This window comes from Microcaecilia unicolor, chromosome 10 (assembly GCF_901765095.1).
Source record: "Microcaecilia unicolor chromosome 10, aMicUni1.1, whole genome shotgun sequence".
Classification (NCBI taxonomy): Eukaryota; Metazoa; Chordata; class Amphibia; order Gymnophiona; family Siphonopidae; genus Microcaecilia; species Microcaecilia unicolor.
In genome coordinates, this window is record NC_044040.1 from 48656742 (window position 1) to 48680462 (window position 23721).

A 23721-nucleotide genomic window follows, 5' to 3' on the forward strand; every position below is an offset into this window, starting at 1 on the left:
CGGTTCTTGCCGTTTCTGCGGCGAACCGAAGTCTTCTTCCTCCGCTCCGCCGGTGTTAGCGGCGGAGGTTCCCGCGTCGGGCCCTCCAGAGCCGGCAGTGTCTCAGTCTGGTAGCGTGGCGGCGGTCCCGATTTTGGCGGGAACCGCCGCCATTTTGGAATCGGCACCGCAAGGCCCAAAGTTGGTCGGAGGACCTTTGGGCTGTCAGTTGTCCGGTTTTTCTGGGGGGGACGGTCCTGGTCGGATGGGTTTCCCGCCGGATTTTATTTGGTCTTTGTTCCAGGCCTGGCAGGCGGGGCCGACGCGAGCAGAGCCCCCTAGTCTTGGGACGGGGGGTGCCAGTGTTAAGAGACCACGTTTGGAGTGGTCGGAGGACATGGAAAGTTTTTCCCCTCCGGAGTCAGAGGGCGATTTTAGTCCCCTGGAGGAGGATGAGGGGCCGTTGGCTGGTTATGAGAAGGAGCTTGCTGTGCCTGGGGAGGACCCTTCGGTGGTCCGCATTTTTCACCGCGATGAGTTGGCAGAACTTATTGAGCAGGTGTCATCGACTCTCAAGTTTGAGGCGTCAGCTCCAGTGACAGCCGGGTCGCAGGATCCTTTGGTGAAGGGGATTCGGCAGGTATCTCGCACTTTCCCTATGAACGCGGATCTGAGGGAAATGATTACCCAAGAGTGGCGTTCTCCAGAAGATCAGTGTAAGGTGGCTCGGGCCATGGCTAAGTTGTACCCGCTTCCGCAGGAGGATAGAGATTCCCTCCGGCCTCCAACCGTAGATGCTGTGGTGACGGCTGTGACTAAGGCTACGGCCATTCCGGTGGATGGGGGGGCCGCGTTGCGGGACCCGCAGGACAGGAAATTGGAGACGTTTCTCAAGCGGAGTTTTGATTTGTCTGCGTTGGCGCTGCAGGCGTCGGTTTGTGGAGGCCTGGTGGCCCGGGCTTGTTTCCGCTGGGCGGAGCGGCTGCTGGATAGCCCGCCGGCTGATAGGGCCTCAATGGTTCAAGATTTGGCAAGGTTGGAGATGGGGTCGTCCTTCATGGCTGATGCACTGTATGATTTGTTACGGGCTTCGGCTAAGAACATGACCCTGGCGGTGGCTGCTCGTCGGGCCCTGTGGTTGCGGGGCTGGATGGCTGATGCTGCTTCTAAGGCAAAGCTGTGTTCGCTGCCGTTTAAAGGTTCTTTGCTTTTTGGGGAAGAGTTGGATAAGTTGGTGAGGGGTCTTGGTGATACTAAGGTTCCTCGTCTTCCGGAGCTTCGTCCTAAGGCTGCTAGGGGGTGCGCGGACGGTTTCAGGAAGCTCGACGATATCGGCCTGGCAGGTCCTCCGGGGGGACTAGGGGTCGTTTTTTCCAAAGAACTCAGTCCTTTCGAGGTGGCCGCCGTGGAGGGCGAGGTTCCTCGTCGGGAACGCCCGGAGCGTCCCGTCCTTCGCAATGATGGTGTGGGGGCCCAACCTCTGGTTCGCGTGGGGGCTCGTTTGCGCTTGTTTTACCAGAGGTGGGTCCAGATCACCTCAGATCAGTGGGTACTGCAGATTGTGCGAGACGGCTACGCGTTAGAGTTCGACGGTCCTCTGCCCGATTTCTTTCTCGTGTCCCCTTGTCATTCCAGGCGCAAGGCGAGAGCAGTGCGAGAGACCTTGGCGCGTCTGGTCGAGTTAGGAGCAGTAGTTCCGGTTCCTCCAGGAGAGCGAGGTACGGGTTGTTGTTCCATCTACTTCGTAGTTCCCAAAAAGGAGGATGCTTTTCGGCCCATTTTGGACCTCAGAAAGGTCAATGCGGCTCTGAAGGTTCCTTCCTTTCGAATGGAGACGCTGCGCTCGGTCATTGTAGCGGTTCAGGAAGGAGAGTTTCTGACGTCTTTAGATCTGACGGAGGCTTACTTGCACATCCCCATCCTAGAGGCACACCAGCGTTTTCTTCGCTTTGTGGTGTTGGGGAGACATTTTCAATTTTGTGCTCTGCCGTTCGGCCTGGCAACAGCGCCTCGCACCTTTTCCAAGGTCATGGTAGTGGTGGCGGCAGCGCTGCGTTTGCAGGGCATTTTGGTCCATCCGTACCTAGACGACTGGTTGATTCGAGCCAAATCAAAAGCAGAGAGCGAGGAGGTCACCGGTCGGGTGGTGTCCTTTCTGCAGTCGCTCGGTTGGGTTGTCAATCTGGCCAAGAGTCACCTCGTTCCGTCGCAGTCCCTAGAATATTTGGGAGTCCGATTCGACACGAAGAGAGGCCGTGTGTTTTTGACAGCGCCTCGCATCTCCAAGCTACAGTCTCAGATCCGGCAGCTCCGAGCTCAGAGGGCGCCGTCGGCGCGGGAGTATCTTCGGGTGCTGGGTCTGATGGCGGCATCAATAGAGGTGGTACCTTGGGCCAGGGCCCACATGAGACCGTTACAGGTAGCGTTGTTGTCTCGCTGGTCTCCTCAGTTTCAGAGTTTGGAGGAGAGGCTCTCCCTGCTGGAGGTGGCTCGGGGCAGTCTTCGCTGGTGGCTCCTCTCTCCGAATCTAGCGAAGGGCATGCCGTTGGACACGCCAGCCTGGGTGGTGCTGACCACGGATGCGAGTCTGTCAGGATGGGGGGCGCATTGTCTGGGTCAGGTGGCCCAAGGGCGTTGGACGTTGGAGGAGGCGAGTTGGTCCATCAATCGCCTGGAGACGCGAGCTATTCGGTTGGCTCTTCGGGCCTTTCAGAGTCTTCTGGACGGCAAGGCAGTCAGGGTTCTTTCAGACAATGCCACGGCCGTCGCTTATGTAAATCGACAGGGGGGAACAAAGAGTCCCGGGTTAGTGGTAGAGGCGACGGAGTTGCTGTCATGGGCAGAAGTGCATCTGCAGAGTCTGTCAGCGGGACACGTGGCAGGGGTGGACAACGTGAGTGCAGATTATCTGAGCAGGCATACGTTGGATCCCGGAGAGTGGGCTCTCCATCCCTCCGTGTTCGAGCAGATAGTGTTGCAGTGGGGTCGGCCAGTGTTGGATCTTATGGCGTCGGCCGACAATGCGCAGGTCCCTCGGTTCTTCAGTCGTCGAAGGGATGCTCGAGCCGAGGGCATCGACGCGTTGGTGCTTCCGTGGCCACCTCAGCAGCTGCTCTACGTGTTCCCGCCGTGGCCGCTGGTGGGCCGCATGGTACAGCGGATCGGTCGTCACTCGGGGTTAGTGGTTCTGATAGCGCCCAATTGGCCCCGGCGTCCGTGGTACGGAGATCTGATGCGGTTACTGGTGCAGGATCCGATTCCTTTGGGGCCTCGGGTGCGACTGGTTCAGGGGCCGATAGAGATGGCAGATCCCTCTCCGTTCTTGCTTACGGCTTGGCTCTTGAGAGGCACCGGTTGAGAAAGAAAGGGTTTTCACCCAGAGTGGTTGATACGATGTTGCGGTCTCGCAAGAGGTCTACTTCTTTGGCGTATGTGAGAGTGTGGCGCACCTTCGAGAACTGGTGTCAAGAGCGGGCTTATGTCCCTTTGCGTGCTTCGGTGGTGGAAGTTTTGGATTTTCTGCAGGATGGCTTGGAGAGGGGACTGTCGCTCTCTTCCCTGAAAGTGCAGGTTGCTGCCTTGTCTTGTTTTAGAGGTAAGATTCGGGGAGTTTCCTTGGCGGCTTCTCCTGATGTGGGGCGGTTCCTGAAGGCAGTGAAGTTGATTCGGCCGCCTCGTCGTCCGTTGGTTCCGCCTTGGGATTTAAATTTGGTTCTGGAGGCGTTGGTGGCACCTCCGTTTGAACCCGTGGCATCCATTACATGTAAGGATCTTACTTTGAAGGCGGTTTTTCTGGTGGCCATTTCTTCGGCGCGTAGGATTTCAGAGCTTCAGGCTCTGTCTTGCAGGGAGCCTTTTCTGTCATTTGCTAAGGAGAAAGTGACTTTACGGACGGTTCCTTCCTTTGTGCCTAAGGTGGTGTCGGCTTTTCATGTCAACCAGGTGATTTCCTTGCCTGTGTTGGGGGATCGCGCTGGGGACCTTACGCAACGTCGGCTGGCTAAGTTGGATGTACGGCGCGTTTTACGGTCGTATTTGCGCAGAACGCAGGATTTTCGAGCATCGGATAGGTTGTTTGTGTTGTTTGGAGGTCCCAAAAAAGGGGCAGCAGCTTCCAAGGCTACTCTGGCTAGGTGGTTGAAGGAGACCATTGCGTCGGCGTACTTGTTGAAACGCCGTGCCGTGCCCTCGGTGCTTAAGGCTCATTCTACTCGGGGGGTAGCTGCTTCTTGGGCGGAAAGTAGTTTTATTCCTCCGCAGGATATTTGTAAGGCAGCGGCGTGGTCTTCCATCCATTCCTTTGTGAAGCATTACAGACTTGATGTTCAGGCAAAAGAGGATGCTCGGTTTGGAGCGGCTGTGTTGTCTTCTGCTTTTCGAGGGTCCCACCCTTAAGTTTCTACTGCTTTGGTACTTCCCAAGCGTCTTGACCGGTCTGGAGGGTTGAAGAGGAAGGTGAAATTAGGCCTTACCTGCTAATTTTCTTTCCTCTAGACCCTCCAGACCGGTCAAGAGCCCGCCCTGTGTATTATCAGAAGTGTGTATTATCAGAAGTGATTTTGAGCCGTGTTCTGCTATGACTATTCTTTCAAGTTTAGTGTGGTCGGAGAGAATTTCTTTGACTCTAAAACAGTACAGAGCGGGACGTTTGGACGTTCCGTCTGTGGAAGCACACTGTTGGTGTTTGACTATTGGTTTTCCAGGTACAGGGGTTTTGTTTCTCGTTTTCAGGTTTTTGGTTTTCTGCTTTGCTAAGCGGATACTGACGTCAGGTGGCTAGGCACAGGTTATATGTACATAGTTTGAAGTTAGTGTTCTCAGTCTCCCTCTGCTGGTAGGCGAGCATAACCCAAGCGTCTTGACCGGTCTGGAGGGTCTAGAGGAAAGAAAATTAGCAGGTAAGGCCTAATTTCACCATTTTCTCAGTCTCAGCAGAGGGTAGACAGGCAGCCTGTGCAGCTTGTCCGGTCTGGTAGGAGTCAGATCAGTTGAGAGTTTTAGGCTATTGGTCGTTCCTGAGAGCATCCCTGTGCCTGGACTACTCTGTGTGCTGGGGGTTGGTGGTGCCGGTGGGGCCTGCCATTGTCCCCCCTGGGGTGTCACACCCGGGTGGCCGGGTCCCTCCCCCGAGCTAGCTCTCCAGTTTGGGCAGCTTTGTGCCTCGGCTGCAGTTTTTATATTGCAGCCTTGAGTGCCAGGGATTTAATAGCAGCAGGGCTCAAATTGTGCTGCAGTAAAGTTTAAAAAAAAAAAAGGCCCAGACGGTGTGGAGAGCTGTGCAGCTGCACTCCGGAGTGCCGGAGCTGGGCAGCCGTTTGAAGTGAGCTGTGAGTGGCTTCTTTGGGGTGAGTTCCCTTTTCTTTTACCTTTGGGGAGATTTTTGGCGCGAAGATGTCCACGAAGCCGCTTCGCTGTTGTTTTTGCGCGCGTCGGGGGGTCGATGCGATTGGCGGTTCCTGCAGCTTTTGCGGGGAACCGAAGACTCAGTCCTCCGTTCCGCCGGTGTTAGCGGCGGAGCTTCCCGCGCCAGCCTTGCAGGAGGTTGCAGGGACTTCGGCTAGCGGTTCAGCGGCGGTCCCGGTTTTGGCGGGAACCGCCGCCATCTTGGATTCGGGCCCGAGAATTCCGGATTTAGTTAGCGGACCTCAGGGCAGCCCGGTGGCTGGGGCTTCTGGAGGGGACGCTTCGGGAAGGATGGGTTTCCCTCCGGAATTTGTTTGGTCCTTATTTCAGGCCTGGCAGGCGGGACCGTCGCGCACGGAGCCCCTTAGTCTGGGGGCGGGCTTGAGCGCTAAGAGGCCACGTGTTGAGTGGGCTGAGGACGTGGACTGTTTTTCTCCTCCAGAGTCAGAGGGCGACTTTAGTCCCCTGGAGGAGGAGGAGGGGTCCTTGTCCGGGCCAGATAGAGAGACAGTGCCCGGGGAGGATCCGTCAGTGGTCCGCATTTTTCACAGGGAGGATTTGGCGGATCTTATTGAGCAGGTGTCTGCTATGCTTAAATTTGACCCGGCAGTAGATCCGGCTCCCTCTGAGAAGCAGGACCCGCTGGTTAAGGGGATCCGAAGGGTCTCTCGGACTTTTCCTATGAATGCGGACCTTAGAGAGATGGTAACACAGGAATGGCTCTCGCCGGAGGCGCCGTGTAAGGTGGCACGGGCCATGGCTAAGCTCTATCCCCTTCCGCAGGAAGATAGAGATTCTTTAAAGCCTCCGACTGTGGATGCCGTAGTGACGGCGGTGACTAAGGCTACTGCAATTCCTGTAGATGGAGGGGCTGCCTTGCGGGACCCTCAGGACAGGAAATTGGAGACATTTCTGAAGCGCAGTTTTGATTTATCGGCACTGGCTTTGCAGGCTTCAGTTTGTGGAGGTCTGGTGGCTCGAGCATGTTTCCGCTGGGCTGAGCGGCTGCTAGATGCTCCGCAGGTTGATAGAGCCGCCTTAGTGCAGGATTTGGCAAAGTTGGAGATGGGCTCGTCCTTCTTGGCAGATGCGCTATATGATTTATTGCGTGCATCGGCGAAGAACATGACCCTCGCAGTGGCGGCTCGAAGGGCCCTGTGGTTGCGGGGTTGGCTGGCAGATGCCGCATCCAAGGCAAAGTTGTGTTCGCTTCCCTTTAAGGGCGCCTTGCTTTTTGGAGACGAATTGGATAAGTTGGTTAGGGGTCTTGGTGATACTAAGATCCCACGGCTTCCAGAGCTTCGGCCTAAGGCGTCTAGGGGCTCTGCGGTGCAAGGCCATTTTCAGGAAGCTAGACGGTATCGGCCGGGTAGGTCCTCGGGGGGGTTCCGGGGTCGTTATTTTCAGAGAACCCAGCCCTTTCGTGGGGGCCGCCGGGGGGGGGGGGGCGAGCTGCCTCTTCGGGAGCGGCCAGCACGTCCCATGTGTCGCAATGATGGTTTGGGGGCTCGCTTTCGCTTGTTTTACCAGAGGTGGGCCCAAATCACGTCAGACCAGTGGGTGCTGCAGATAGTGCGAGACGGGTACGCGCTGGAGTTCAACGGTCCTCTGTCCGATTTCTTTCTCGTCTCTCCCTGTCATTCAAGGCGCAAGGCAAGGGCAGTGCGAGACACTCTGTCACGTCTGGTAGATTTAGGCGCTGTGGTGCCTGTTCCGACAGAAGAACGAGGTACCGGTTGTTACTCCATTTACTTCGTGGTGCCAAAGAAAGAGGATTCTTTTCGGCCCATTTTAGACCTCAAGAGGGTCAATGCGGCTCTAAAGATTCCTTCCTTTCGGATGGAAACGTTGCGCTCGGTCATTGTAGCGGTTCAGGAAGGGGAGTTTCTGACTTCATTGGATTTGACAGAAGCTTATTTACACATCCCCATTCTAGAGGCGCACCAGCGTTTTCTTCGTTTTGTGGTGTTAGGGAGTCACTTTCAGTTTTGTGCCCTCCCCTTCGGCCTGGCTACAGCTCCTCGCACTTTCTCCAAGGTGATGGTGGTCGTGGCAGCGGCTTTACGGTTGCAGGGCATTTTGGTGCATCCGTATCTCGGCGACTGGTTAATTCGAGCCAAAACGCAGGCGGAGAGAGAGGAGGCTACCTCCCGGGTGGTGACCTTTTTGCAGTCGCTGGGTTGGGTTGTCAATCTGGCCAAGAGTCACCTAGTTCCGTCACAGTCTCTAGAATATCTGGGAGTTCGGTTCGACACGGAGCGAGGCCGGGTGTTTTTGACGGCTCCTCGCATTTCCAAACTGCAGCTTCAGATACGGCAGCTCCGAGCTCAGAGGGCGCCTGCGGCACGGGAGTATCTTCAGGTGTTAGGTCTGATGGCTGCGTCTATAGAGGTAGTTCCTTGGGCCAGGGCCCACATGAGACAGTTGCAGAGTTCGTTGTTGACTCGTTGGTCCCCTCAGTCCCAGGAGTTGGAGGAGCGGTTAGCGCTGCCGGAGAGGGTTCGGCGCAGCCTCCGCTGGTGGCTTCACTCTCCAAATCTAGCGAAGGGTATGCCGCTAGAAGTCCCGAATTGGGTGGTACTGACCACGGATGCGAGTCTGTTAGGCTGGGGGGCGCATTGTCTAGGGCAGGTGGCCCAAGGGCGATGGACGTCGGAAGAGGCGTCGTGGTCCATCAACCGCCTGGAGACTCGAGCAATTCGGTTGGCTCTTCGATCCTTCCAGAGCCTGCTAGAGGGCAAGGCGGTCAGAGTTCTTTCCGACAATGCCACGGCCGTCGCCTATGTGAATCGGCAGGGGGGGACGAAGAGCCCAGGATTAGCTGTAGAGGCAGCGGAGTTGTTGGGGTGGGCAGAGGCTCATCTTCAGGCTCTTTCGGCAGGTCACGTGGCAGGAGTGGACAATGTGGACGCGGATTATCTGAGCAGGCACATGTTGGATCCCGGAGAGTGGGCTCTCCATCACTCAGTGTTCGAGCGGATAGTGTTGCAGTGGGGTCGGCCGGTGTTGGATCTCATGGCATCGGCCGACAATGCGCAGGTCGCGTGGTACTTCAGTCGTCGAAGAGATGCTCGAGCCGAGGGTCTCGACGCGTTGGTTCTGCCGTGGCCGACTCAGCAGTTTTTCTATGTGTTTCCGCCGTGGCCGCTGGTGGGCCGCGTGGTGCAGCGGATCGGTCGGCATCCCGGCTTAGTGATTCTGATAGCGCCCAATTGGCCTCGTCGGCCATGGTACGGAGATCTGGTGCGGTTGTTAGTGCAGGATCCTTTTCCCCTGGGGTCTCGGGTGAGACTGGTGCAGGGGCCGATCGAGATGGCCGACCCCTCTCCATTCTTGCTTACGGCTTGGCTCTTGAAAGGCACAGATTGAGAAAGAAGGGTTTCTCGGCCAGGGTCATTGATACAATGTTGCGGTCGCGTAAGAAGTCCACATCGTTGGCTTATGTGCGGGTGTGGCGCATCTTTGAGAGTTGGTGTCTTGAACGGAATGTTGCCCCTTTGCGGGCTTCGGTAATGGAGGTTTTGGAGTTTTTGCAGGATGGTTTGGACAGGGGGCTTTCCCTTTCTTCCCTGAAGGTGCAGATTGCGGCTTTGTCTTGTTTCAGAGGTAAGATTCGAGGAGTCTCCTTGGCAGCTTCTCCGGACGTGGGGCGGTTCCTGAGGGCAGTGAAGTTGATTCGGCCGCCCAGTCGTCCGATGGTTCCGCCTTGGGATTTGAATTTGGTCCTGGAGACTCTGGTGGGTCCTCCGTTTGAACCATTAGCGTCCATCACATGTAAGGATCTTACCTTGAAGACAGTTTTTCTGGTGGCCATTGCTTCCGCTCGTAGAATTTCAGAGTTGCAAGCCTTGTCTTGTAGGGAGCCTTTTCTGTCCTTTGCGAAAGAGAAAGTGACTTTGAGGACGGTTCCTTCCTTTGTTTCTAAGGTGGTTTCAGCGTTTCATGTGAATCAAGTGATTTCGTTACCGGTGTTGGGGGATCGTTCGGGGGATGCCTCTCAGCGTCGGTTGGCTAAGTTGGATGTTCGGCGCGCCTTGCGGTCCTATTTGAGCAGAACGAGAGATTTCCGGGCTTCGGATAGGTTGTTCGTTTTGTTTGGAGGTCCCAAGAGAGGGGCTGCGGCCTCCAAGGGGACTCTGGCTAGGTGGTTGAAGGAGGCTATTGCCTCGGCTTATTTGTTGAGGCGGCGTTCGGTGCCCCCGGTACTTAAGGCGCATTCAACTCGGGGGGTTGCTGCTTCCTGGGCGGAGAGTAGTTTTGTTCCTCCGCAGGATATTTGTAAGGCAGCGACATGGTCGTCCATTCACTCCTTTGTGAAGCATTACAGGATTGATGTGCAGGCAAAAGAGGATGCTTGTTTTGGAGCGGCTGTGCTGTCTTCTGCGTTTCGAGGGTCCCACCCTTAAGTTTCTACTGCTTTGGTACTTCCCACGCGTCTTGACCGGTCTGGAGGGTCGCTGAGGAAGGTGAAATTAGGCCTTACCTGCTAATTTTCTTTCCTCTAGACCCTCCAGACCGGTCAAGAGCCCGCCCTATGGATTTTCAGAGATATTGTTCGTATCAGAAGTATTTGAGCCGTGTTCTGCTATGACTATTCCTTTTCTTTCACTGGGCCGGAGTGTTTTCTTCGCCCATAATATTTGACAGAGCGGGGCGCCTGTCGTTCCGTCTGTCTGAGCACACTGTTGGTGTTGACTATTGGTTTTCCAGGTACAGGGGTTTTCTAGATTCAGAGTTCAGGTTGCAGGGGGTTTTCTCTGCTTTGCTAAGTGTATACTGGCTTTTGTGGGATGGGCACAGGTTATATGTACATAGTTGAAGTTAGTGTTCTCAGTCTTCCTCTGCTGGTAGGCGAGCATAACCCACGCGTCTTGACCGGTCTGGAGGGTCTAGAGGAAAGAAAATTAGCAGGTAAGGCCTAATTTCACCTTCTTAGCCATATTCTTACCAGTTCTACCCTGCTTCTTAAACATATTCTTACTACTGTGCTCCATGGAGGTCATTTTGGAAGAATTGTGAGCATTTGCATGGCCCTGTGTATAAGCAGCTATTTTAGAAAAGCTGTTACTGACACTTTTGTATATCCTGTGTGATTTTGGATGCAAAAGTGTTATTTTTCAATGGCTATATGCTCATACATTGGCATTTCAACCTGCATTGATTTGCATTTTTCAGCCAGCTGCTCATTTGGACATAGGATTTTATTTTTTGGAGAACTGATTGAAAGGGAACTTGTGCCTTTTTTTTTTTTTTTTTTTTTTTTTTTTTAAGATTGCTTCAGAAAGCCAAAATCTTGAGTCTGAGCTTGGCTCTTAAGACGTCCAGGTTTATGAAATCCAGTATTTATGCGTACAAGTGGCAGCACTTGCATGCCATATTTGCAGTGTCATTTGCTTACACGCTCAGAGCCCTGAGTGATGCTCATTTTCTCAACATATTTCTTTGTGAAATGGTTGTTCTCACCATCCTTGCCACTGCCTACATGTATATGTCCTGTAGATATTTACCAGTGCTCTGTGATAAGTGAGGCTTGTGTAAGATACTTTGCAAATTATGAACATCCAGACGGCCATTCTTTTGTCCTACTTAGATTTCCTATGGAAAATCAAGTTTTATATCTAAGCATGGTAAAATTGTCAGTGTTTCAACCTCGTCTCTCAGGACAGGCAGGACATATGTTCACATCTGGGGGACATAATCCAAAAAAGACCACGATAGAGATGTGCTCTAGCATTTTTTTTTTTTTGAAGTCTTTGGAACTGTACACTACAGATACGTGTGCCTTCTTGTCTGCCACTGTGGCACAGGACCAAGACAGTCTCCTTCTTTGGGGCTGAGAGGGCGCTTATGTTAGCTCTCCCTCATGTGTGCCATTTTGTTGTCTAATGTGACAGCAGATAAAGACCTGAATGGTCCATCCATTCTGCCCAACAGACACATTCATTATCAATTCAAGATTAAATCGGCAATGAACGTGATTATATACTTGATCAAAGTATATAACTCATGATGAGTTCACCCGGTTTTGGTCTCCACTGCTATTTTTCTCTTCCTCATGTGGAACCAGCTCTCCCTTTCTTTCCCTTAGTTTTTTTAGTATTTTTCAGCACTTGGATAAGTTTCCATGTTTTTCCGCGGTTCTCCTGGTCCCCTTAGGCCTTGAGCACTTGATCGGGTAAGCTCTCCTCGTTTTGTGAAAATTGAGACATTTGATTTCACTTTGGGAGTTTTCTGGGACATTGCAGGAAAAACAGCCAGTGATTTTAAGAAGTATTCTAGTTGTGGCAGGACCACGTCCCTCAAAGATGCTCATTCTTGGTGCTTGTCAAGTCTGGGACTGACCATAGTCCTTTGTGTAAACTGTGTTCACAGCTGTGATGAAACAGTGGGTTTCTAAGACTATGAACTGTATTATTTTACTGATGACATGTATTTCTCCTAATTATTTTATTAATGATATATATTTCTCCTAATTGACCAGCAGATGGTGATTGTCTTTTTTGTTAAAGTTGTTACAGAACTGACGTTTTTTTTTTCTTCCCGCCAAAAGCTGTTAGCTTAAGCTATGAGGTATTTTTTTAGTTTGAGATAAGGGAGTGGAAAGAGAAGGTTCTCTCTTCCTGAGACCCTTTGAACAGATTTCATAACGTGTGAGCAGCTGTATCTTGTTCCTGAACTCCTCGGGTACTATTTAGGTAGTAGATAAATGTTTATTTAGTTTTATATTTGATCCATTTTCAGTTATTTGTTATTGCCTGTTCTTTTCCATCTGTTATTTATTTATTTATTTATTTATTTATTTGTGACATTTATATCCCACATTATCCCAAACAATTTTGAGTTCAATGTAGCTTACAGTAAACAGTATAGGATACATAACAAAGAATAATGCATATGAAAGTAATTTGTTGTAAGAATCCAGTTTTACAATACAGTATCATAAATATACTGGGATAACTATGGAAGTTTAACATTTAGAAAATCTATTATGAATGAGAAATTGTACATGAAGGAAAGAGAAAGTTAATGGTAAATAAACTAATAACCAATTCAGGTAATAATTAATTGTTTGAGATATGGTGGTTCTTTGTGAGGGTTTGTTTGAGTAGGAACAATTTTACAGAATCTAGTATATTCCTGTATATTTCTTATTTTGGGTGGTAAGGAGTTTCACCATTTGGTTCCTAGGTAAGTGAAGTCTGCAGAGTGGACAGTTTTGTAGATCACTTTTTGGCAATTTGGGAGGTGTAGTCTGAGATAATTTCTTGCCTCATATTTAGTGTTTCTTTGAGGTAAGTTTATTAATGGTACCATATAGTCTGGAGCTGTGCCATTTAGTATTTGAAAGATAAAGGTACATAATTTGAAGGTGATTCTCGCTTTGATGGGAAGCCAGTGTAATTTAATTAATAAAGGAGAGGCAGTTTCAAAACGAGAGATTTTGTATATGAACCTGGCTGCAGTGTTTTAAGCTGTTTGGAGTTTTTTCAATAGGTACTCCTTACAGCAAGTATATATGGCATTACAGTAATTGAATTGGGAATAATGTTAATGATTATACCAATAGTCTTGTTAATGTTAATAAATATTTAATGATTGTACCAATATATTGAACCAATATATGGTTCACTGTTGTACTCTGACAATAAACCTGATCAGTTTATTGACTCTGCTGTCCTGAACTGACTAAGAATGCTGGTGGTTTGTGTTTTTGGTCTGTGGGTGCTTTCTGGTAAATCACTGGGGAAAAACCTGAGAGTGGGAGACTCACACAGAGGCAAATGAGACCTAGTTGGTGGGGTGAAGGGTTCTAGTGTAGAGCACAAGCGGCAGGTGCAGGCAGACCTGACCTGTTCTGGGGACAGCCCCTCCAGGTGGCCGCAGGGTTAGCCCCAGGTGGCTAGGTGTTTTGTCACAACAGCTTTCATCAAGAAGCATTAGAAGTTGAACTGCAGCGCAAAAATATTTTTGGTTACTGGCATCAGAGGCATTGGTCCATCTGGCTGCCAGAGCTGCATTGGGCACTAGGGATGCATTGACATTAGGGAGGTCACCCCCTGCCTTGACGCAAAACGTCGATAAGGCCCATCGACATTGGGCATCCTCTGATCCCACACAGAACACATGTAAAGATTTGATGTCATTCTGATTGACGCCAAGGGACACCGATGTTGGATGAAGACTAAGAAGCATTGGTCCTCGTTGAGGCGCAGTGTCAACAGCACTGGGGCATTGACTCTGTCAATACCTGAGAAGCATCCATTCCTAGAGGAGAGCCCCCCCCCCCCCCCCTTCAAAGGCACCAGAGCAAATGCATCAGCCTCCACTAAACTGGGACCAGACCACCAATTCAACTCCAGTGCCTGTGAAGGATGTAGCCCAACTGGCTGAGCCCCAGCCTTTACCGATGCTGGACCTTGAGAGGAGGATCCAGGCCATGCTGCAGGAGAGGAGTTGTGGCACCACCTCGCCCAACACAATGCCGAAGTATTGGCAGCATAGGTGTCTGTTCCAATGGATCCACAACCTATCCTGGAGGCCTGTGCAGCATCTGCCCACTGCTTATCAATGCCAGTGCCTTGAAGGGTGTCAGCACTGATGGAGATGGTATCATTGCCCAGTTCATTGGGGGAGGAAGCTCCCTTGGGGCTCAGGAGGGCTACCAAGCCAGTGGGCCAAGGGAAGCACAAACTAAGTTTCTCCTCAGGAGTACTTTTTTTGCGAGTCTTATTCTGACCTTTCCTGAGAGTCTGATCAGGAACCAGAATGAGGACGGGTCACTTGGCATCCCATCAGATCTTCCCCTGAGTTGTCTCTCCACTGATTTTGTTAGGGAGATGGCTATGTCCATTGCGTTTCAGTTGGATGTCAAGGATGAGCCCAGGACCAAGATGTTGGACATTCTTGACTTTGAAGCCCCTCTCCCCCCACCCCAAAGGAACCTGCGACAGTGCCCATGCACTGCATTCTTAGGCCAGTACAGATGAAACAGTGGGAGACTCCCTCTTGTACAGCCCATTCAGAAGAAGGCTGACTTCTTGTATAGCTTTCAGAAGGCTCCCAGATTTGAGAAGCTTCTGCTGCTATACTAATCCATGGTTGTCAAAACTGCTCTCATAAGAGCTAAGAGCTCTAAGACTAACTCCTCAGTGCTTTCAGGGAGGGAGGCTTGGACATTGGAGCCTTTTGGGAGGCTGGTGTTTCAGAATGCTATGCTATCCTTCATGCATTCTTTCCATCTCTTCATGCGCATGCACTTGCAGAACTTAGTGAACAATGTGATGGGATTTACAGACAGTCTATCACCCGAGAAGTCTGCATAGCTCTTCCAGCTAGTAACCAAGCAGGAGTGTAGAAAGCATATGGCTTAAACTTATGATTTTGACATGACATCCAGGGCCTGTGCCATGAGTATTGGGATGTGCAGACTCTCACCTAGCTGTGTGTCTCAGACCTAAAATCAGCAGTTCTGGAGAAGCTGGCAGACATCTCATGCTGAGGAAACAATCTGTCAGTGGCAAAATAGAGGAGGTTGCTGACATCAAGAAATATACTGATAAGTCACTGTCCCAACCCACTCCTTTTACAGTCTCCTCTTCTAGGAGGTTCTGGGCACTAGGGCAGTGGAGGACCTAGTACTCGCACAAGCGTAGGTGCACTCCTTCCTGTGGTCCATCACAGCCAGCTCAGAGTTACTGGATCCCAGGAAGACGACAGGATTTTGCCCCATCCTAGACCTAAGTATCCTAAACAAATACCTATTAAAGCAGAAGTCCAGGATGTTTTCCTTGGACATCCTGTTTCCTATAATTCAGGAGAATGATTGGTTTGCTGTCTGGATTTAAAGGATACCTATACCCACATTCAGATACATCCTGCTCACAAGAAATATCTCAGATTTTGGAGTAGGAAAACACCACTACTGGTACTACATATTGCCATTTGGCCTTGCACCCACCTCCAGAGTGTTCCCAAAATGTTTTGCAGTAGTTACTATCACTATGCAAACTGAGGATTTATGAGTTCCTCTACATAAACAATTGTCTGGTCAACAGCACATCAAAGGTAGGAACTGTTCAAGTGTTGGAGTTCTTAGGGTTTCTCATAAACTACGAATTTCCATCTCCTTCTACACAATTGAAGTAAATCCTAGCATGTGTCTGAGCTGTGTTCCTTTTTACTGGGGAATGTAAGTTTTCAATTCAAAAGACATGGTTTCTTAAGATTAGGCCAAGATACCATGATGAAAATAGAGATGCTCTTCACTGTTAACATGAGATTTGGGTAGCTCTGGGAATGCGGTTCAGGTTTTGTAGGCAGAATGTTATTTTTTGCATTAACCATTACCTGAGTTGTAACTTTTGCACCTCTGCTACCTGCAGATCCATTATTCACTGCCAGATAGTCGAATACTGATCTGTGCACCATCAAACAGTGCCACTGACCTTGTTTGTTTACGCCTGCATGAGAGCCAGATGCTGGAGCCGGGTGCAATGGTGAGAGTTAATGCTTCCTGCCGGATAGAAGAGGTAATTTAGAATCTTTGTCCTGTTTCTGTTCTTTGCTTTCTTGTATTGTTTTGTTTTTAACTAGATTTTCATTGTGAACTGGTAATCTGATCTTTTAGGGCTTGCTTCAATAATGCACCTTTCACAGTTGATGTCTGAAGAATTATCCTTACTGTTTAGGGACTATATATGAATTTGGACACAAACAGGGGTGTCATGTTTGGGGGGATGGTGATAATGGATACACAAACTGGTTCCCTGAAGAAGTATATAGTGTTTTTGTTACACAGGGAACAATGACAGTTCAGTGACATCACGAGTATAAGTTGTGGTGCAGTCTTGGAACTTCCCAATATTTCTCTCTCTCCAGGAGATGGTACAGGTTAGATTTGGTGCAGCAGGATTTCAAATCGATCCTGACTCCACTCCTGATTTTCACTCCTGTGGTGCCTCTACAAGATTGGCTCTAGTGACTGAGTTGGGATGAGGATGCCTGTGCCCTGCCAAGGGGTTGGCAGAGCTTGTTGCGAGCCAGCAGATCCAGGGCTACAAAGCTGCGGTTTGCACATTCCCCCTGCCATTGGGAGCTATGGGCCATCTTGCTTGCGACCATGTGGGTCTCGCAGAAAGTGGGATGTGATAACTCTGGTCTTGGAGACTGGGCTGGTGTTGAGTCAACAGTTAACAAGCCATTCGAGCAGTTTTCGCATGGAGGAGCATGTGCTTGGGGGTAATAGCCATTTTACTTGGGAGTGTGGCTAGAGTCAGCAAAGAGCTGGTGGTGGCTGAAGAAGAAAGTAGCAGTGCTGATCCTCAGCAGGGTGTCTCTGGGGCTGCAAGTGACCCAGAAGCACCTGGTGGAGTTGGTGAGCTGCCATTGAGAGCCCTTTCCTATTCGCTCCTTCCCTCCTTTCCCAGGGCCTTCGTTCATAGTAACTTTGCATTAAAAAAAAAAAGAGAGCGAGCGAGAAGTCAGTAACACTACCCTGCAGCTTAGCTTTGGGGTCGCATGACCCTAGGGGAGATGCCATATGTGGGAGGGCTCAGTATCCAACGGGGTGGTTCAGTGGCTAATCAAGTCTCCAGTCTCTGGTACACAAGGTCATGATTTTACTTCCCTGAAAACTTCACATCATGTAACCTGGCAGCAGTTTTTCCAGGAGGTGGAATGATCATTTTCTTTTCAATCCAGGGGTCACCTGAGGTGCCTTCCAACACAGGAGGTAGCTGATGGAGGCTTCCTCATTTAGAAGAATTGCTATTTTGTGATTATCTGATATAGAAGTACCAACACCTTCATATAAAGGCCTCATAGGTTCTTACTCCTAGGAGATTACTGGGGAATTTTGCTAGGTGGCCCTTGAAGTGTGAAACTTGGTTTCCAGGTTTGGGGCCCCTAGGAGTGCTGTATTTTATACAGGGACCCTATTTCAGAGGGGTTGTAGTCCCACTCCCCCCAAAACAATTGTTTTAATACATTGACCGGATAATAATTCCTCTGGTTGTAAGGCAGGCCTGGTATTGGATTTTCTTAGTGTCCTCTCACCCTTTACCTTTAACAGCCAAGACCATGAGGGGCTATAGTGTCTCCCTTTTGGGATGCAGAAGATGGCGATGAGTTGCCTAAACAAGTTTTCCTTTTTTAAAAATCCAGGTTCGATGTGTTCACAACCCTGACGATTTAACTTTTTTTTATGTCTGTAATCTGTTTCCCGGTACCTGTGCTGGTCATAGGAGCCAACTTTTCAAAATTAATTGGGATGCTAAATCCAGTGGAAATTCTCTCCCTGGACACAGGGAATTTGTTCAATATTGGGAGTACTCGAGCACCCATAGACCTGGTTCCTGTGGTGCTAGTTTTTCCAGCACTCAATATCTCCTCTGTTGGATCCAGCATACTCAGGCAGATGCTGTTCTGCAAGATTCTGAATGTAGATGAGGAATATGTTGCACATCCCTATGTAGGATGGGGCTGCGACTGGGATGGATTGTGGACTAGTGAGTTCCCAGGTACTTCCTAATACCTCTTGTTAGTAGGGGCTAGGTGCTTCTCTAGCTCAGTGATGATTGTAACCTTAAGGTGGCCAAGGCCTGGAGTTTTACTGTTCTTTCCCCCTGCAGAGAACAGTAAAAGTGTACCAGCACAGATGTTCCAACCTAAGTGGGTAAATCACAAGTTGAAAGGAGCACAACCCTCAGGAGCCTCTGTTAGTTTGATTCTCTATGTGACCATTCTTCCCCATCAGTAATCTGTGTTTCCAGGCATCTTGCAGTGACTCCATATCTTGGACTATCTATATGGATCCAGTGTCCCCTGGTTGGGGCAAATTATCAGGGAAAGGAAGTCTTTTCATGTTGCTAGGGAGTATCCTGCCACTTCTGCTTGGAATAACATCTGGTGAGTCTGGCATGATAGAGAGGTAAGTGTTGCTGTAAACCTGGGGTGGGCAACCATAGTCGTCAAGGGCCACAACCCAGACAGGTTTTCCAGATTTCCACAATGAAAATGTATGAGATCTATTTGATTTGCATGTACTGCTTCCATTTGTATGCAATCTTATATTCATTGCGAAAATCTTGAAAACCTGGCTGGGTTGTGGCCCTCATACTGTGGTTCTCCACCCCTGTAATAGATTCTTGTAATGGATCCTTTGGATTTCCTTGCTGGAGCTGCTGAAGGGTAGAATATTTGGATTTGGCTACCTTGGTCAGGACCTCCTGCCCAGAGAGGCAGACATCACAGTCTTGCAATGATGTTGCAGTTGCTTAAAATTTACAAAAAATATTTTTAAAAATTTCTCAGAGGCTACCTAAGGCAATCTTCCTCACTTTAGGCTCCTCCTTTTTCATTCCCTAGTCCTAGTCTATGTCTGGCCCAATGGGAAGCCATGGAGATAGTTTTTGGCGGAGGGGTTGGCTGGAGTTGCCCTCTTCCAGTTACATGTGACTGGGCTCAAGTTGAGTCCCTTCTCACATATTCATGGAGAGACTCCTTGTTGCTTTCTTGGGGTTCTGCTCTGCCATCAGTCTCTCTCTGTGGACTTTGAGCACAATATTATTCTGCTGTTTATCTATGGAAATGTGAGCTCAGAATGCTTTGAGGCTACCTGGGGTTCGGTTTCCAGACATATGTCGTTCATTCCCAGGTAATTTCTGCAGGAAAACAAGACTTTTTTTTTTCCAAAGGCTTCACCATCAAGTTCCCATATTTTGAATCTGGCTCCTCCAATGGTTTCATCCCTTCTCCCCTTGGCTACCCAGGGTCTAGATTCCTCTGGTTTTGGACTCTATCATTTATAGGAAAGTGAAACAATAACACACAGGGGAAAGGAAGAGAGTAAAAAGACTAGGAGGTATCTCTAGCTGGAGAGTCCAGTCGGCCTGTTTCCCCCCCCCCCCCCCCCCCCCCCCCCACACACACCCAGACTTGCCTAAAAAGCCATGTGTTTAAGTTGTTTTAAAAGCTTTTAAAAGATAATTCACTTCGTGGAGTTAGAGAAAGGTAGGACAAGAAAGAAAAAAGTGCAGTGTCTGGTAGATTCTAAATATGCACGTTTTGGACTAGGAAGAACTAGTTGGTAGCCATTAAGAGAGTGAAGTACCCTAGCTGGAGAGTAAAGTGACCATTTTGTTCTAAAGTGTCAATTTTATTTATGAAATATTGAGAGAGTACGTCAGCTGAAGAGGTATCATTGGTTGAGTTCATCCTTAGTGTTTTGAACATCTGTTGCTAAATTGAGTAGAGTACTTTGGAGGGATTAGGGGATTTCAGAAGCATGTTTGTGATATAGACCTTTTTGTCCCTTTTCAGGTGGGAATTGTACTCGTGATGGAGAGCTTTACATTTCTGCAAAACAGTTAAGGTTCTTGACTTTTTCCAGAGTCTTTCAGCTCAATGATATTGATGCCTAAGTAGGCAGAGATCTGAAGAAAATCAGGGGTAGCTGTGGGCGGATTTAAACTGAACTTTATAGGAGCAATTTTATCCAGGCCTTGAGCCAGAACTTAGTGCCAAATTTTTCAATTTGATCATCAAAGGAGTTAGATGAAAAGTCGTGGGGAGAGCAAAGAGAGTGGAGGGAATGTCATTAACCTTTACGTGAGAGAGAGGTCTAATCCAGCGTCTGGCAGTATCTGGTGGGGGCTGTGGAGTAGTGAGTTTGGAGAGTTCAAAAAGGATAAGGAAATGATCGGGCCAGGAGAGAGGGGTTGAGAGTCCTTACGGAGGTAACGTGATCAAAGCAGGTACAAGTGCAGGGCAGCCTAGGGCTAACATAGCATCTGAGAAGCACACCAGCAGAGAGAAACAACTCGGTGGGGGAGGGGGGGTCACATGATCATAGCAGGTACGAGTGCAGGACAGTGTAGGACTGAGCATCAGACAGTGTCTGAGAAGCACACCAGCCGAGAGAAACAACTCGGGGATCACATGATCAAAGCATGTACTAATGCAGGGCAACCTAGGGCTGAGTCAGCGTCTGAGAAGCACACCAGCAGATCACCTTTGTCAGTAGTAATGCTGGCAAGTTCCAGATTTGCAAACAAAAAAAACAGCACCACGGGCCTTTAAAAATGGAACACAGAAAGTGAAAGTGCCTTGGTGCTTTGTAGCTTTTACTATAAGAGACGTAGGGTAGGGAATAATATATTGTAGAGGAATATATTCGAGTTATTCCCCAAGTTTTCCACGTCATCACTGTGACCCCTGACGCAGGTGCTAGTCACCGAAACACGGCCCGTGTCTGGTCTTTTTGTCAAGGCTCATTCATTAAAGAACTGTGTTCCATTTTTAAAGGCCCGTGGTGCTGTTTTTTTTTTGTTTGGACTTTAGTTTGTACTTCGTTCCCTCTCTTTTGTTATATCCAAGTTCCAGATTTGCACCACATCATATACAGGTGGTGGTGATGCTGAATAGTCAGTGTTTTCATCTGCTTTTCAGTGGACATAGACCACTCCCAACGAGTGGTTTGTCAGGATTCAAGGAGAGGAAATTAGCAAGTGAGAACAAATTTCACCTTATATATGTAGCTGTATATTATGAATATCTTTTGTGGATGATCTGAAAGCCAGACCTGTCTGGGGGGCTGTCTAGGAACAGATTCAAGAACACTTGCCATAAAGCATCCTTTGTGATGCAGCTGGTAATTACCTCACTTGTCAGTAGTAGTCAATTGAATGCACAGACATGGTGTCTTGTACGCTGCTGTTGCACACACAAATGTGAGCCATAGGAAACCTGTAAAATGGTATACTGGCACAGCAAACACACAGAACAGAATATTATGCTACTGGGCAGGCTACTTTTTTTTTTTTATAAGTGTAGTGCTTCAGAGTTTTGCATCAGAGAAATTCGAGTTATTCCAGTCTTTATTACCCCCTGCTCTAGACTGACGGAGACATCTATGGTAAGTGGATTTCATTTGGATGGTGAAAGAGGCAAGAGACTTCGCCATTAAGCTGCATTTGTTATGAAGAACCTAGATCTTTTTTCTGGTTTCGGCTTGGCTGTTGAGAGGTGACACTTGAGGTGCAAGGGCTCCCCAGTTTGGATGGTGGAAATATTGCTGCAACCTCAAAGCCTTGACCTTGGCATATATGAGAGTCTGGCAGACCTTTGTGGTATGATGCATCAGGGCTTAGCTGTGAAGTTCCAGGTGGCAGCCTTGACCTGTTCTTGGGGACTTCTAGGAGGTCAAGTCCTTGGCGTCACTGTCTGATGACATCTGTTTTTTTAGAAGGTTAAATAGATTTGGTCTCCACTGAGACCAGTATTACCCCAGTGGAATTTTAATCTTATGGTTTAGAGTACTGGCAGGAGGGATCCCTTTGAGCCCCTTAGATTGAGTTTTTTTTGAAAGGTCTTTCCTTGGAGGTATTCTTTCTTGGATCCAACTGCTTGACTCAGGATTTCTGTGTTTCAGGCTGTCCCTTGTAGGGATCTTTCTTTCACAGGTGACGCAATTTCCTTGTATATGGCGAACAACCAGAGATGTGCACCAACTGTGAAGACAGACAAAATGCACCCTGGTCCGGAGACACTAGGAAGGCCTAACAAATAATGGAAACCAACCAATATGTTGAAGATAATTTATTGACAGAGAAACCTGATGCGGCCACGTTTCGGCAACTGCCTGCATCAAGGGTATACATCTAAAAATTAATCAAAAGCACAAACTTAACATTTGTTATAATTTTAGTTTAAAAAATAATAATGAAAATAAAAAAATTAAGAAAGAAACCATACTGGTAAAAAGAATAAGTATAAAACAGTTTATTCTTTTTCTGGATTCATTTATTCTTATGTTGATGTAAATATCTCTTTGAAAATTAACAATGTAAATGAATGGTAAATGTAAGTGCGCAGTAAACACCCAAAACAACCTGTACAGGTCAGAAATGTGTTTAAATACAAACTAAATGCTATGACAAATTTATTGTGTCTTGAATATCTAGGTATAGAATACCAAACATAGAATGATTGTGTATTCTGACCTTTGAAAATTGCAGTAACACAAAGGTAAACCATAAAAATCAAGGTACATGAATCTGACTAAAAAAAAAATCAGCTAGAAAAATTTTAATTTGAAACTGAATGTGTTCAGTGATAGTATAATTATATTCTGATGCATCGTGTCAATCTCTCTAGTGTGCTTTTTTTTTTTTAAGACGTGTCCTTAAACACCATTAGTTTCTGATTCTTTGTATACTGCACACATTGCTTTTGAAACATGCATCATATAAACACTCCTTACTTCTGAACGAGTAGTTGTCAGCTTTGCTGTCTTCACTGCACTCAACATTCTTGTTCCTATTTAAGATTCAAATTTAATTCTAATCTGTTGTGTGCTCTAATTACACTGACATTAAACACATTCTTCCATATCATCATGCTGATCAATCCATAGACTGGTGGGTTGTGTCCATCTACCAGCAGGTGGAGATAGAGAGCAAACTTTTGCCTCCCTATATGTGGTCATGTGCTGCCGGAAACTCCTCAGTATGTTCTCTACCTCAGCAGGTGGTGGTCACACACAGCAGCAGCTCTGGCTAGGCCTCCAAGCCTAATTTTTAGGTTTTGTTGAGTGCCTGGGGTTGAGGGCTCTTCTTGAGCAAGTGCAAACCTGGTGGCGCCAGGTCCCTCCTTTTCTCCCCCCTCCCGCTGGCTCCGTTTAAAAAAAAAAAATTTGAACATCCTTAAAGGCGTTTATTTCGACGTTTATTTAAACGTTTATTGCAGCTACTCACTGGGACACCTGGTCGTTACAGCTCGGAGCGGAAAGCAGGTAATTTTTACCTTTTTATAGCGGGCAGGGGGTTCCCCGATTGATCTCCACGTGGCCTATGGCGTCGGAGGGCGAGGGCGCAAGGAGTCGCTCCCCGGATCGCTTGTGCGCTTCTAGAGGGGATGCGGGAGTCTTAAAGTCTGATTCGCCCTTGTTGGGTGACAGTTTCGTGACCGATGAGTGTCCCGGTCCTTCCTCCGGTGTGGCGGTTTTTCCCGCCATAAACGCCCATCCCCCGCTGCTCGCCTCCGCCATCTTGGCCGGCCACGCTGCTCGGACGGCTTCTTCTTGGGCCGCCCTTGAGGTGGGAGACGTTAATGCCATGAACGCCCTTGTTTTGGGCGACGGCACAAAGGCGGCTAAAGTTAAGCGCCGTTCTTCCCGCGCGGCTCCTTCGCGGAGTGTCGCGCCGGACACCATCTTGGATGCGCAGCATGTTTCTCCCCCGCTCTTGCGAGCGCCGGTTGAGGGTGCGTCTAGGGCTGTAGCCCAGGCTGCGGAAGTGCACAGTCTGGGGGGTTTCTCCCCCGAGTTTGTTTTGCTGCTGC

At 48.9% G+C, this 23721-nt stretch overlaps 1 protein-coding gene across 1 annotated transcript in view; it reads left to right on the forward strand.

The window, feature by feature from the left end:
• MOV10L1 (Mov10 like RISC complex RNA helicase 1) overlaps nt 1–23721 on the forward strand; it is a 229722-nt gene that overhangs the window by 144311 nt on the left and 61690 nt on the right. The window contains exon 17 of the mRNA XM_030216802.1: nt 15765–15911. Within this exon, the coding sequence (XP_030072662.1) occupies nt 15765–15911 (147 nt within the window). The remainder of the gene's footprint in view (nt 1–15764; nt 15912–23721) is intronic.